Here is a 15,627-nt window from a genome sequence, read left to right on the forward strand (position 1 = left end):
CTTGTTCCTGGGCACATGTGAGAGCTCCCTCAGTCCTGCTCTAAGTGTCTGATTCCATCCACTTACCTGCTACTGCATGGGATTGATGTGGGGACCCCCCCACACACACACACAAGTATCTGGTGTGGGCCAGGTCACAACACAACTGACATATTCAGTACCTCATCTGATCCACTAAGCAGTCTCATGAAGAAAGTATTATCTCCATTTCACAGATGACAACACTGACCCTTATAGCAGCGGGTCTGTTATAACTGCTAGGTTGATTCCTCTAGCTATGAGTCCAAGAGATAATGCAAGTTTTACTTATCATTCTACATTTTGACAACAGGAATTTTAAGTGTCTTCATTGCCCTCATAAGCTCCCTGAAGAGTTTAGTCTCTTATGTATTGTTTTCTGGTTTTAGTCATTTATTTATTATAACCTACATAATCCATATATCTTTTAGGGAAAAGTGGAGATGAGTGAGAAAAGAAAAAGAATCACACGTGGTGGGAGCCACAGGACAGTAGAGGATCCAGGAGAAGGGGTGGCAGTGCCCACTGACACGGTTAGAACGAGGGGAAGGCATGGGGATGCACACTCGTAGAGGAATGGCATGGGGGCACCTAACCATCAGGTGATTGGACTCATTTTTGACCACAGACAAGACATATTTTTGGCTACTATGCAGAAAAAAACCATTGCCTACTTTTTAGTGCACACACTGTCAGAGTTTTCTCTATGCACAAATGCATTATGCCAACTTATTTATATTTTTACAAAAATGGGCTGATGCTGTGTATGCGGTTCTGAAAACTGTTTTTTCTTTATTGTTATTTTACAATGTACCACGAACATCTCTTCCATGCACATGGGTGAAAATCCCTTACTGACAGAGCACTGTAGTTGGATCAAAAGGCTGCTGGTAACAAGAGTGACACCTAAAGCAAAGTATCAGCTTAAGGTTAAAGCACATAGCCTGGCAAATGCCTGCCAGGGAAAGCAGGGTTGGCAATATTCCCATCAGAGAAATCAGAATCAAGGCCACAGGCATTAAAGATAGGGGATATCATGTAAACCCCTTTGGCCCCGACCTCCGCCCCTCACTCCCCTGACACCTCGTTGACCCCTTGGGGCGAATGGATCCTGTACATCTCTTTGCATCCAATGAAAACCACCCATTTTCTGCTTTTTCCTTAGCTCTTCCTGAGCCCTTGACATATCTCCACATTCTCTCATCATCTCCTCACTGCCCAAATGCCTTTCCTGTAGGTCCTCCTGATAGTCCTTGGGGGAGTCGTCCGTCCCCCTGTCGGTTTTCCTTTTTGCTTTCCGGGGCACATAATCTTCAGCCGGGCGCTTTTCGGCAGCCCGCCGCTCGCTCTCTGGCTTTGCCTGGGATTCTCGCTTGCCCTCGCCGCCCTGTGGTTTTCCCTCATCTTCGGACTGGCCCTGCTTGTCCTGCTTTCCCTCATCTTCTGGTTGTGCCTCATCATCTGGCTGTCCCTCATTCTGGAGCTTTCCCTGGTGCCCTGGCTGCCCCTCTACTTCTGGTTTTCCTTCCTCATCTGACTTTTCTTCATCTTCAGGCTCTACTTCATCTTGTGTCTTTCCTTCACTTTCCAGCTTTCCTTCATTTTCATTGCAGAGTTTTTCCATGTTGAGATTTCCTCTCCTTTTCCTGTCCTGGGGGTGAGGGGAATAGGAGACAAGGGAGACTGAGGGCTTGGGGGTGGAATGCAGGTCTGGATAGTACTTGCATCTCGTCCCCTGTCAGGGTTCCCCTGACCAGCCTCGGCCTCCAAGTGTGCCTCCTGCCCACCCCTTTACCCCCATCACTCCTCCCACACACCAGAGCCAACCCTTTCCCTGGCAGGCCCTACCACCTTCTGCACCATCCTTCAGTGTGGCGGCGTGCGTGTCTATTATATGTGTGGTGGTGGGATGCGAGTGGGGCCCTCAAATTCTGCCCAGGCCATGCCCTCCACCCGCCTCCCCCGGGTCCCCGTCTGGGGCCCCTCCCCGCTTTCACTGACCTGCAGGGATTCTGGACAGCTTCCTCCTTTTCTAGCCTAGCAGAGTGCTGGGAACAGACAGGAAGACCTGCAGACAGAGAGCAGACAGGGGCAGGGGCTGCACGCTCAGGGCACTGAGGTTTCTTTTCTGAGTCCGAGCCCTCATCATCCAACGTTTCCCTCTCCTATTTCCCCTGCATCCCAGCCGCCATTACCTTTCAGGCCTCGGGCGCCAGACCAGGATGCTTTCCAAACTGCTTGGGTCTCTGTGTCCCCCTCCCCTGCAGGCAACCCGCCCCCACCCCCCGCGCTTTTCGCGGAGGTCGCTATTTCCTCATAGGCGAAGAGTGTGAGAGGGGTTATTGGCAGAACGTGTCTACGTTTCACTGTCGCACTGCGGGGGCGCCCCCTCCCCTCCCCATCGCAGGCTCGAAAATAGATGGAGGGCGCAGAGGAGGGGCGTTGAGGAGAAGGCGGCGGGGCCCGCTGCGGGGTCGACCCTCCCTCCCCACTGCCCGCGCCCCGTCCCCCTCCTCACCCATCTCCTGGACCCCTTCGTCGGCCCCTCCCCGCTGCTCCCGGATCCTACTCCCACCCACCTCCAGCCCTGCCCCTGGCTGCCGGCAGCGCCCACCTCCACACTGACCTGCGGGCCCGGGACCGCCTCGGGCTCGCCGAAGCCCGCTCGCCCCTCGCCCGCCGCCCGGGCAGCTCCGGGAGCCGGTTTGGCGCCGGCGACGGGACCGCAGGGCGGCGGGCGGGTGCGCGGGCTGCTGCCCACGTCGGCGCCCGGCCGGTCACGTGAGCGCCGCGTCACCCGGCTCGGCCCCCGCCCCGCCCCCCCCACCCCATCCCCGAGGGACCGGCAGCTGTGGACCGTGGCGGGGGGGTGGGGGGTGCGGGTGGCCAAGAGGGAGTCACCGAGAGAGCAGGAGGGAGGCGACTTCCTTATCGCAGGTACTTTACCTGCTCATCTCAGGTCCTTGCGCAGCATCCCTCTGAGATGCTCATGATCCCTGGGTGTGACAGCTGATCACAGGAAGGGTACCTGACTTGACCAAGAGCGCTCAGCAACTGAGCCCCACAGCCCGCTTTCAAGACCGGCTTGGCCTAACTCCAGGGCCCAGGTGGTGGTGCCCACTAGGAAGCTGCGCTGCCACCTTGAGTGGCGGTGTTCCTGAGCTTCCTCTCTCCTGGGTGATCTCTGTTCATTTCCCTCCAAGCACAGATGATTCCCAGATTTCTTCTCCAGGCTGTTGCCTCCCCGGACCTCAGACCCTCTTTGTCAACTGTCTATTGGACACCGCTGCCTGAATGTCCCTCAGGGGCCTCGAAATCTTTATACCCCAAACTACTTTCACCAACTTCGTTCTCGCCTTCTCCGTTTACTTCTCTTCACTTTGGAAACTTACACTCCATCAGTTCTGACCTGTTCTCGTCTAGAGAGAATGCCAGGCAGCTAAAAAAAAGAAAGCATTAAAATATTTTTAAAAATGGGCCACAGATGCACAGACCCATCAAAACCCTTGGTTCACAACACTCCTAAGTAACCCATGCTGGTCCCTCTTCTTTCTCTTCCCTTCCCTTTCTTTTTCTCTTTCACATTTCTGAAGCCACCACTCAACCCAAGAACTGGAAAATTGCCAGTATTGTAGCTTCTACAGTGTAGTGCCATATATTTGGTTTTGATGCTATGACTATACTATGTCTTGGTTTGGATCTCTTTAAGTTTGTCCTGATAGAGTTAATTGAACTTCTTGGATACGTGGTGTGGACCTTAAACAAATAGGCAATCAGTTATTTCTCCAGCCAAAATGGATTTACTCAGGATCAGCAAATAATTGCAATTTGAGGTCTGCAACTATGGTAAGCCACATGCAAGTCCCCAACAACAAGGGAGGAGAAACTCTTTTATAGAAAGGAAAAGGATGTTTGGAGGGCTATTGTAAACAGAGTCCCTTGGCAGAGACTGGGAGTCTGGTGTAGCAGCTTTTCATTGGCTAAGTTGTGAGAGTCTCTCATTGGCTGAGCTTCTTGCTGGTGAAGAAAGGAAGCAGTCATCTCCCTATTGGGCTCTGCCATCATTTAGGGCATGAGAGCTCCCCCTTTGGCCTCCTGACTCCATTTTAATGAGTTTTCTCTTTATTAATTTCTACCCTTTGCCCTTTTGCTCAAGATCTTTCTCTGAAGGCATCGCTGATCAAGAGTCTGGGTTTTCCAGTTTCAGCAGCATTTTGTCCCTCCATGCCAGGAAGAACCTTAACTGGATGTCATGTCCCACATCAGAGGGAAAGTGCAGAGATTGGAAACCTACTGAGGTCACATTCGGGTAACAAGGAGGAGGAGGAGAGAGAACTCTCAGGCATTTATCTTTTCCAAAGTCCATATGTTATCAAGATCATACATATTGGAGATCATCAGAAGCGTTATGTTATCATCAAAGGTTTGGCAGACAAAATTCCAACAGATTTGCTCTGACATCTTGCGTAAGCTTCCTCATCAGATGTTGTCTGCTTCAATCCTGGGAAATCTTTACTTTCAGGTCACCACATGATGTGCAGTCCCAGTCAGAGTTTGGTGCTTTCTTTAGGTATGTCCTGCGAATTCAAGTCTATCCCCTGGAATTTTATGGTGCAAGGGTTATTTAACAGTACCTGAATGGGGACTTTTCAACAAGGTTGAAGAGAGTCATTCTGGAGGTGTCTTTTCTAATAGATGAAATCTCCAGGTTGCAAAATGTGATGCTTAAGCTCTTCGTCTCCCTGGAGCTCACTGTGAAAAGATGCTGTACCAAAACATGATTATTTTTAATAGAAGTAATTAGGCCTTTGCAGTATTGGAGTATATCTCCTTTTATGAACTGTGGATCAAAAGATGCATGAGCCAAGTTCATTGAGCATCCTGTGGCTATCTCAAAGGATGAGAGTTTAGAGGTCCAAAAGTGGTGGATCTGAGATTTAAAAGAACCAACAGCAATGACTTTAGCCAAGTTTTTGGGAGGATTTCCAGAAGCTTAGCCAGTTGAATCTTAATAATGCTGTTAGTGTGTTCGACTAAGCCAGAAAATCGAGGGTGGTAAGCACACTGAAAGTGTTGTAAAACTGGCCAAACAGTGCAGACTTGTTGAAGTACCTCATCAGTAAAATGGGTTCCTTGATCACTATGAAGCTGGAGAGGAGTTTCCCAGGTAGAGATAATCCTTTCCAAAAGAACTTTAGCCACAGAAGAGACAATAGCCTCTCTGCTAGGGAAGGTTTCAGTTCAGCAAGAAAACATACAGATCATGACTAAAATGTATTTTTATCCATGAGACGGGGGAAGTTGTATGAAATCCATTTGTCAAACCTTGAATGGTTCCTTAGGCAGTTTAAAATGTCCAGGAGCAGTATGAACAGGCTTCCTTGGATTTTATTTTAAACAAATGGGACAAGTGAGGTAGGAACGTTTTGCAACCTTGTTAATTCCCCACCAATATTGCTTCCTGAATGTCATCATTTTGTGAGTTGACCAATGGTTTAATGCATGTACGGTGATTAGGAGTGGGAATTTTAGAGTCTCCAGTAGGACTGGGTTGTTATTTGGTCCACATCATAGCTTTTTCTTTTTATCAAACCAATAATTGTTGAATTCCCAATCTTGTTTTTGCTTTTCTGAGGCCAATTTTTGGGCTTCTCTAGTCAATTTTTCTAAGTTATTATTTGAAGAAATATTCCTTTGGACCATGACAGAGGTTTAGTTGCTTGTTGGTTCGTTTAATAGTTGCATTCCTTGTGGAAATGTCAGCAAGATGTTTACCTTTAGCTTCCAGGGAGTGAAGTTTAGAATTACCCAGGATCTTAATAATAGCTAAATTAGTAGGTCATCCAATAATTCCTGAACAAAGGGGCCATTTTTAATTTTGTTTCTGCTGGAATTAGGAAAGCCATGTGGCTTCCACAAAATTCCAAAATCGTGAGCAACTTTGAAAGCATATCTACTATCAGATGTTTTCAGTTTTGCCCTTGGCTAAAGTACAAGCCAGTGTAAGATCATATAACTCAGCCTGTTGGGCCAAAGTAGCCATAGGTCAAGGTGCTGCCTCAACAATATCAAAGGGAGTTGCAATAGCATACCTGGCACAGTATTTGCCATTATCACCCTTTAAATAAGAACCATCAGTGAGCCATGAGAAATCAGCATTATCCAAAGGAGTTTCTGTCAGATCATCATGAGGAGTTAGGAGGTGATCTGTCAGTGTTAAGCAGTCACGGGGGACTTCATCGGTAGTGGAGGGGAGAAGAGTAGCAGGGTTAAGGTTATGACGACGTAAAGAGTTATGTGAGGAGCAGTTAACAAAATGATTTTGTAGGAGGTAAGGCAGATGACTGGAAAGTTTTGAGTGTGGTGAGAACTCAGGAGTGTTTCTATTGCATGGGGTACAAAAATGGTTAAAGAGGATCCCACAAAAATTTTCTCAGTGGCTTTAACCAAAAGGGCAGAGGCAGTAATGGCTTTAAGGCTAGAGGGGTATCCCTATGCCGTAGGGTCCAGTTGCTGGCTATAATAGCCTATGGGTCAATAGTTGTCCCTGTGTTTTTGGGTGGGTACCCCAAGGGTATTCCCTTCCTTTTCATATACAAAAAAGTAAACAGGGAACTCGATAATTGGAATGTCCAAGGGAAGATGGGTTCACCAAACACTCCTTTTAGTCTTTAAAGGCTATGTGGTCCTGTTCTTCCCATAAAACTGACTCAAGGTTGTTTTTCTTTAGTAAAACATAAAGAAATTTGGCCATAAGAGAGAAATTTGGAATCCAATTTCAACAATAACCAAGTAGCCCAAGAAAACCTTGCAGTTGGTGCTCAGTTTTGGGTTTAGGGAAACTTAGGAGACCATGAAGCCTATCCAGATCTAGATGTAGCTCCTGTTCTGATAGCAGATGCTATAAATATCGAACCTAGATTTGAGCAAACTGCAATATCTCCTTGGTGACCTTATGTCCCTTTAAGGTTAAAAGCTTTAGCATGTGGTTGTTGTCTTCCTGTGAGGAGGATTGGGAGGGAGAGAAAAGAAGCAAATCGGCCACATGTTGCAAAAAAGTAGAACCTCTAGAGAACTTTATAATATCCAGATTAGCCTTCAGGATTTGAGAAAAGTAAGAAGGGCTCTCAGTAAGACCAGAGGCATTACTGTCTAGGTGAATTGCTTGCTTCCAAAGCGAAGGCAAAAAGGTATTGACTAGCTTCATCAACAGCAATACTAAAGATTGCACTGCATAAATCAACTACAATGAAAAATTAACTTCCTGTGGGAATGGATGTTAGTAGTGTATGAGGGTTAGGAACAACAGGTTGTCGAGGGATAACAATGCTATTTATTACTCAGAATTTCCAGACAAACCTCCATTCTTGGCCCTTCTGTTTTCTTACAGGTAAAATAGGAGTATTACAGGGACTAGTACAAGGGATAATGAGGCCTTGAGCCTTGTAATCTTCTATTATGGGCTTTGTATCTTAAAAGGATTCCTTACATGGTATTGATTAATTCTGGGGAGAAATGCACTGTAAGTTTTAGCAACTTATCACTGTAAGTTTAACTGAACTGGTCTTTGGACAGAGTTACTTTCAATGTCTAGAGCCAACAAAAGAAAAAATAAATAAATATATTTTCCCAGTCTTTGCAGATGAGCTCTGAGTGGAACTTTCTGCTTTTTTTTTTTTTTTGCTGAGGAAGATTGTCCCTGAGCTAACATCTGTGCCAATCTTCCTCTATTTTGTATGTGGGTCGTTGCCACAGCATGACTTGACAAGTGGTATCAGTCCACACCTGGGATCCAAACCCATGTACATAGGCTGCTGAAGTGGAGTGCCCCAGACTTAACCACTATGCCACGAGGCTGGACCCTCTGTTTAGTATTTCTTATGGAACAGTACTATTATTTAAAAATTCTCTCAGTATTTGTTATCTGGGAATGTCTTAATTAATTCATAATTTTTAAAGAAAAGTTTGCTTGTTAGGATATTGTGGTTGACACGTCATTTTCTGTCCACACACTGAAGATGATATTCCACTGTCTTCTGACCTCCATGATTTCTGATTAGAAGTCAGCTGTAGATTAGTGTTTTTCATCAAATTTGTAAGTTTGGGCTATTATATCTTCAAATGTATTTTCTTACTATTTTCTCTTTCTCTTCTCTTTCTGGGATTCCCATTATGTCTGTGTTGGTATGCTTGATGATGTTCCAGGGTTCTCTGTGTCTCTGTATACTTTTCTTCATTTTTATTGATTTTTTTGTTCCTCTGACTCAAAATATCTATTTATCTATCTTCAAGTTGACTGATCCTTTCTTCAGCTAGCTCAAATCCATCACTGAGATGCTCTAGTGAATTTCACATTCCAGTTATTTTCTATTCAATGGGGAAAATACAGTATTTTCAACAAATGGTGGTGGGAAAACTGAATATCCACATGCAAAAAAATAAAATTGGACCCTTACCTTACACCATTTACAAAAATTAATTCAAAGTGGATCAAAGAGCTCAACATAAGAACTAAAACTTTGAAAATCTTGAAATAAAAAGATGGGAAAAAGTTCATGTCGTTGGATATAGCAGTGATTTCTTGAATATGACACCCAAAGCATAGGCAACAAAAAAAAAAATAGATAAATTGGTGCTATGGACTGAATGTTTGTGTCCCATCAAAGATTCATATGCTGAAACATGCTAGGAAAAGCCAATATTTCCCTGAAGAGATTGTTAAACTCAATTGTGATGAGGGCTCAGAAAAGAAAGAGGAGTGCCTGAGATAAAGTTTCCATCTTCTTAGAGAATAATACATAAATAATCATGTACTGAATATTAGTAGAAATATGCGTGGTAAAGGCCATTCTGGGAGGTCTCAGATGGAAATGAGGAACATGTTATTGGACAATGGAGAAAAGGCAAACTTTGTTATAAAGTGGCAAATAACTTGGCTGAATTATGTTCATATTTTGGTGTTTTGTGGAGGGTATTTGAGAGCAGAAAAAGTGGATATTTAGCTGAGGAGATTTCTAAGCAAAGTGTTAGGAGAGCAGCTTGGTTCCTCCTGACTGCTTATAGTAAAATGTGAGAAGAGAGAAACAGTTGAAGAAAGAATTGTTAAGTTAAAAGGAACTAGAACTTAAAGATTTGGAAAATTCTCAGCCTATCCATATGGCAAAAAAATGAGAAAGCAAATTCTAAGGTGTGATGAACAACTGTTGGATAAGGATATTAGTATGAGTGTGAACTACAGATATAATTAGCCACTGTAGCAGGAATAGGGCCAGTTTGAACTAAAGAGAATGGAGATTGGATGGAATGAAGGAAGCTTTTGAACTTCTTAGATTTTATAGGACAGAATGATAAAGCTATTCAGCTATGAACTATACTATTCTTCAAGAAAAAGGAAGAATGGCCATGAAGGTGATTCATCAGGGACGCTATCTTAGTTTCAACAAGCCAGATGGCCTCTAACCAAAGCCATGGGGATGAGGCTGTCCAGAACCAGGGAGCACAGCTCCCACCTGGCAGAGCCCTGGGGACATGATCCCCGCCCAGCAGAGCTGATGTATGGGTGGGGACCCTGCAGAGAGTTGCTATGTGAGAAGAGCTGCCACAGAGCTGTGGCATGGGTAGCAGCACCCTGAGGAGCTGTGGTAATGATGTTGCTACCCCCAGAGGGCCTGTAGGGAAGAACATTGAGCCAAAGAAGATTATTCTAATGTCTTAAGATCTAGTTGGATTTGTCTTGCTAAGTTTTAGACTTGCTTGGGGCTCATAATCCATTTCTTCTCTCTTATTTCTCCCTTTGGAATGGGAATGTCTACCTTATGCCTGTCCCACTATTATATTTTGGAAGCACATAACTTATTTGGTTTCACAGGTTCACAGCTAGAGAGTAGTTTTGCATCAGGATGAGGCACACCTAGAATCTCAGCCATATTTCATTTAGATAATATTTAGATGAGATTTTGGACTTTTGGCTTTAAAGTTTATGTTAGAATTAGTTCTAATTTTTAGGGTTGTTGGGATGGAATAATTGTATTTTGCATGTGAGAAGGACATGAATTTTGTACCAGAGGTGGAATACTATGGACTGAATGTTTGGGTCCTCCAAAAATTCATATGTTGAAGCCCTAACCCCCAATATGTTGGTATTTGGAGATGGAATCTTTGTGAGGCAATCAGATTTTAGATGAGGTCATGAGGGTGAAGCCCCTATGATGGGATCACTGTTCTTATAAGAAGAGGAAAAGACCAGAGCTTTCTCTCTCTCCACCATGTAAAGACATAGCAAGAACGTGGCCATCTGTAAACCAGAAAGAGGGCTCTCACCAGATGCTGAATCTTCCAGAAACTTGATCTTGGACATCTCAGGCTCCAGAACTGTGAGAAAAAAATGTTTGTTGTTTAATTCACCAAGTCTATGGTATTTTGTTATAGCAGCCAGAACTAAGACAATTGGAATTTATCAAAATTAAATACTTTTGTGCATCAAGGAACACTATCAAGAGAATGAAAAAGCAACCTGTAGAATTGGGAAAAATATTTGCATATCATATAACAGATAATGGGTTAATATTGGGACTATATAAAGGACTCCTATGACTCAACAACAACAACAACAACAACAAAAAGAACCCAACTGAAAAATGGGCAAAGAATTGAATAGACATTTCTTCAAGAAGATATGCAAATGGCCAAAGCATATAAAAAGATGCTCAATATCACTAATCATTAAAGAAATGCTAATCCAAACCACTGTGAGATATGATTTAATACCTATTATAAAAAATAGTTTATTATTTAAAAAAACTCAGAAAATAATGTGTTAGTGAGGATGCAGAGAAATTGAAACACTTGTACACTGCTAGTGGGAATGTAAATTGGTGCAGCTGCTGTGGAAAACATTATGGTGTTCATTAAAAAAAAACGTATAATTACTGTACGTTCCAGAAATTCCACTTCTGGGTATACAGATCTTCCTCAACTTACAGTGAGGTTATGTTCTGATAAACCCATTGTAAGTTGAAAATATCATACGTTGAAAATTTATTTAATACACCTAACCTATCAAATGTCATAGCTTAGTCTAGCCTACCTTAAACGTGCTCAAAACACTTACATTAGCCTACATTTGGACAAAATCATCTAACACAAAGCCTATTTTATAATATAGTGTTGAATATCTAATGTAATTTATTAAATACTGAAATTGAAAAACAGAATAGTTGTATTGGTACAGAATGGTTGTAAGTGTGTTGGTCGTTTGCCCTCATAATCGCATGGCTGACTGTGAGTTGCAGCTCACTGCTTTTACCAAACATCAAGAGATTATGGTACCTCATAGCGCTAGCCCAGGGAAAGATCAAAATTCAAAATTTGAAGTGCTATTTCTACTGAATGCATATCATTTTCACACCATCATAAAGGCAAAAAATTGTAGGTTGAACCATCTTAAGTTGGGGACTGTCTGTATGCCCAAAAGAATTGAGAGCAGAGACTTCAACAGATTTTGTACTTCCATGTTTATAGGAGCATTATTCACAATAGTCAAAAGAGAGAAGCAATCCAAATGTCCATTGAGAGATGAATAGATAAATAATGTGTACTATTCACATTCAATAGAATATGATTCAGCCTTAAAAAGGAATGGAATTCTGCTACATGCTATAATATGGGTGAACCTTGAAAAAATTACGCTAAGTTAAATAAACCAGACATAAAAAGACAAATACTGTATTATTTCACCTTTATAAGGTGCCTAGAATAGTCAAATTCATATAGACAAAGAGTAGAATAGTTACCAGGGGCTGTGGGGAGAGGGTAACGGGAAGTTCTTGTTTAATAGATACAGAATTTCAGTTTGAGATGATGAAGTCTCTGGAGATGGATAGTGGTGAGGATTCCACAACTATGTGAATGTACTTAATGCCACTGAACTGTATACTTATAAATAGTTCAAATGTAAATTTTGTATTATGTATATTTTTTCCACCATAAAAAATCCAAAAAAGGACCGTTTTTAAAGTGAATAATTCAGTGGCATTTAGTACATTAACAATGCCATCTAACTACCACCTCTGTCTAGTTTCAAAACATTTCCATCACCCCAAAGTAAAACTCCTCACTCACTAAGAAGTTTCCCTCCTTCATCTTCTCCTCCAAGTCCCTGGCAGCAACCAATGTGTGTTATATCTTGTATTGGTCTTCTAGGTCTGCCATGACGAAATACCACAAATTAGGCGCTTAAACAACAAAAATTAATTTCTCACAGTTCTGGAGGTTGGAATTCCAAGATCAAGTTGTCAGCAGGTTTGGTTTCTCCTGAGGCCTCTCCCCTTGGCTTGCAGATGGCTGTCTTATCACAATATCCTCACATGGCCTTTTTGTTGTGAGCGAATTCTCCTGGTGTCTCTTCCTCTTCTTACCAGAACATCAGGCCTATTTGATTGGAGCCCCACTGTTATGACCTCATTTAACCTTATCTGCCTCCCTAAACACTCTGTCTCCAAATATAGTCATATTGGGGGTTAGAGCTTCAACCTATGAATTTGGGGAAACACAATTCAGTATATAACATTCCATCCTCTTGCCCCCCAATATTCATGTCCTTCTCATATGCAAAATACAAAATACATTCATCCTATTCCAACAGCCCTCAAAGTCTTAACCCATTCCAGCACCAACTCCAAGTCCAAATTCTCATCTAAATAACATCTAAAGCAAGTCTGGGTGAGACTGGAGGCATGATTCATCCTTAGGCAAGACTCTTTTCCAGTTGTGAACCCATGAAACTAAAGAAGTTATGTGCTTCCAAATGCAATTGTGGGATAGGCATAAGATAGACATTTCCCCTCCAAAAGAGAGAAATCCAATATTATGAAGCTTTCCCCTTATGTTTTCTTCTAAGTTTTTTAGCTCCTAGGTTTAAATTTTCATCCATTTTGAGATAATTTTTGTATATGGTATGAGGTAAGGGTCCAACCTCATTCTTTTGCATGCGGCTATACAGTTTTCCCAACACTATTTGTTGAAAAGACTGTCCTTTCCCCATTGAATGGTCTTGGCACCCTTGTTGAAAGTCATTTGACCATATATGTGCAGGTTTATTTCTGGGTTGTCTATTCTATTCCATCGGCCTATGTGTCTTTATGCCAGTACCACACTGTTTTGATTATTGTAGCCTTTGATATTTGTAGCTCTAATGAGTTCTCCTGTAGAGCTTCCAGTGGGAAAACAGCTCTGCCCACATGTTGATTTCTGACTTCTGGTCTCCAGAACTATGAGAGAATAAATTTTTGTTGTGGTAATTTTTTTTACAGCAGCCATAGGAAACCAATACTAACAGTGAGCGACAGGGTCAGTGGCGAATGAGTATTTATTCCCTATTTTTACCTTATCACCTTTTCCCTGAGACAAGCAGATAAACACTCTCTAGTTATTGGATAAATCCAAAATGGCTAGAACAGAGTCTCACAATTAAGGTTTTAAATGGGCAAGAGGAATGCAGTTTTTATTCATTTTATTGTTTATGTTACCCACATTGGAATGAGAGTGAAAAGCATTACATGGTCTTCAGTGAGGAAATACATCTTATTAAGACTTACAGACGTTCCCCTTGAACTTTTATTTACTGTCTTGCTTACTTTAGAGAAGATTTAATATTTTTACATAAAAGTTACCAATTTTTCCCTTTATGGTTTCATCTTTTCTTATTTTTCTAATGCTCACTTCTCTATGCTCTTTTTCCTGAATCCAGATTAACATATTTTCTTTAATTTTATCGGTTTGTCCTTAATATATTTGAGATAAAAATGTATGGACGGGTAATTATCAAACTTTAGTGTTCATCAGAATCACCTGGGAGCTTGTTAACACTGCAGTTACCTGGGCTCTGTTACCAAAGAGTGGTTCTTGGGTGTGGGACAGGGATTCTGTGTTTTAAACAAGCCCTGCATGTGATTCTGAAGCATGTGACAGGCTAGCAAACTTGGAGGAACACTGACATATACTATCTTAAAAAGATCTCACGTGTTGATTTTGGGTGTAATTCCTCCTCTTTGATATGTCTTTCAGAAGATGTATATTCCAGATAAATGAAATGACTTCCTTAGGGTCACACAGTCAATCAGAGGTAGTGCAGAGAAAATAAACCAAAGATATTTTAGTCATAAATTATACTCACTTGTTCTCAACTCTGCAAGTACATTAGACTCCCTGTGGGAGCTTTCACAATGTAATGATCCCTTGGTCTCACTTCTAATGAGTCTGATTCAATTGGGTGGGGGTGAGTCCTGAGCTCCACTTTAAAATCTCAGGTGATTCAGACCTGCAGCCAAGGTTGAGAACCTATGCACTAAAGATAACAGCATAAAAATAAGACAGCTGTCTGTTTAAAAAGGGCACAATATAATGGGCAAATAATGCCTGGTGTATATAGGTTAACTAAGGCACTTCAAAAATGCCTTCACAGGAGATATTTATATATATATATTTTTATACACATATATGTATATATGAAATGAGGAGGGGAATGTCCAAACTTGAACTAAAGTTGGGGCCTCTCTGCTTTAATTTATCTAAGTCCAGAGATGTCTGATGAACTTGTAGGATGCAGTGGGAGTGGAGTAAAACCTAGTTTCCTGAATTTTTAGCCAGTTCCCCAGGTGATTCCAATGCAGCTGCATTGCATGGAACATGTTGATAAACACTGACATATATAACATTACAATAAGTCCATGTGTTGTAATTGGTGTATAATGCTTTCTCTATTGTGTTCCTTTTTCAATTGCAAGCTACAATCTGTAAGGAAAAGAAGTTATTTGCCAATGAATGATCAGAGGCAAACCTTGGCCCAGATTGCAGGACTCTTGACTCAACTGTAGTTAACTGTTGTTCCCTACGACTTACCAGACCCTGTGCTAGGCACTGAGAGTACTAGGACAAATGAGACAATATATTCACTGTAAGAAGGGAAGTCTAGTTGGGGAGTAGTGATGACTGGGTGGTGGAAAATGTTCTAAAACAAGGATCCATCTACTAGGTCCTCAATCCTGGCCAGTTTCCCATTGATGTGAAATTACAAGTTTATTTGGCACAGAAAAAATAAAAGCAAATGAAGAAGGAAACTGCTCTGGATTCCTGTAAGTTGTGTGAGTAGAAACTACTGGAGACTCCTGGGGGGAAGATAGTGTGGATCAGAACAGTCGTGGGGACATAAAGCCACCCCCATAACACCTGTGTATGTACAGAGTGAAACCTGTAGCCGTGTCTGGATAGAAAATGGAGAGTCAGGGAGACGGGGCCATATGCATCAGAGGATGTAAGGCATAGTCCAATTCTGAGCACACTATCATGAGTGTCACTCAGATTTATCTCTGGGAAAGGGAGTGAGGGATAAAGTCTGATAAAAACCATAAGGGGCTCTTTGGATCCCTAAGCAGCACTGGGGAAGTAACCACCTAGATTAAGTATAACTCTAAAGCAGGAAAGGGCACTCTCCACATTTCTGAAAGGGCAAAATGAGGATTCAGATCACTGAGGGTTCCACAAAAGTCAATGAGTCTTTGTCACCTTTAAGACCCCAGCACATCAGCAGTGGTGGGGACCAGTGGAGGGAGC

The 15,627-nt window shown here is 42.4% G+C and overlaps 1 protein-coding gene across 3 annotated transcripts; it reads right to left on the bottom strand.

Annotated features, from left to right (window-relative positions):
• Positions 1-785: 785 nt before the first annotated feature.
• Positions 786-2,822, bottom strand: TCEAL6 (transcription elongation factor A like 6). Of its 3 annotated transcripts, none has more exons than XM_023633636.2 (3): positions 2,645-2,822; positions 2,020-2,086; positions 786-1,669 (listed from the first exon to the last, which is right to left on the bottom strand). In XM_023633636.2, the coding sequence occupies exon 3, from the start codon at positions 1,640-1,642 to the stop codon at positions 1,037-1,039; it is 606 nt and encodes a 201-aa protein (XP_023489404.1). In that variant the 5' UTR covers positions 1,643-1,669; positions 2,020-2,086; positions 2,645-2,822; the 3' UTR covers positions 786-1,036. The 3 variants fall into 3 exon arrangements, with proteins under 3 accessions (XP_023489404.1, XP_070112826.1, XP_070112827.1); XM_070256725.1 differs by having other exon boundaries at positions 2,633-2,793; XM_070256726.1 differs by lacking the exon at positions 2,645-2,822 and adding an exon at positions 2,214-2,499.
• Between the last annotated feature and the right edge of the window lie 12,805 nt (positions 2,823-15,627).

The sequence above is a fragment of the Equus caballus genome, chromosome X, assembly GCF_041296265.1.
Source record: "Equus caballus isolate H_3958 breed thoroughbred chromosome X, TB-T2T, whole genome shotgun sequence".
Classification (NCBI taxonomy): Eukaryota; Metazoa; Chordata; class Mammalia; order Perissodactyla; family Equidae; genus Equus; species Equus caballus.

What these genes read in the sequence shown, in the direction of transcription:
- TCEAL6 (XM_023633636.2), bottom strand. Translation starts at nt 1,642, where the DNA reads ATGGAAAAACTCTGCAATGAAAATGAAGGAAAGCTGGAAAGTGAAGGA.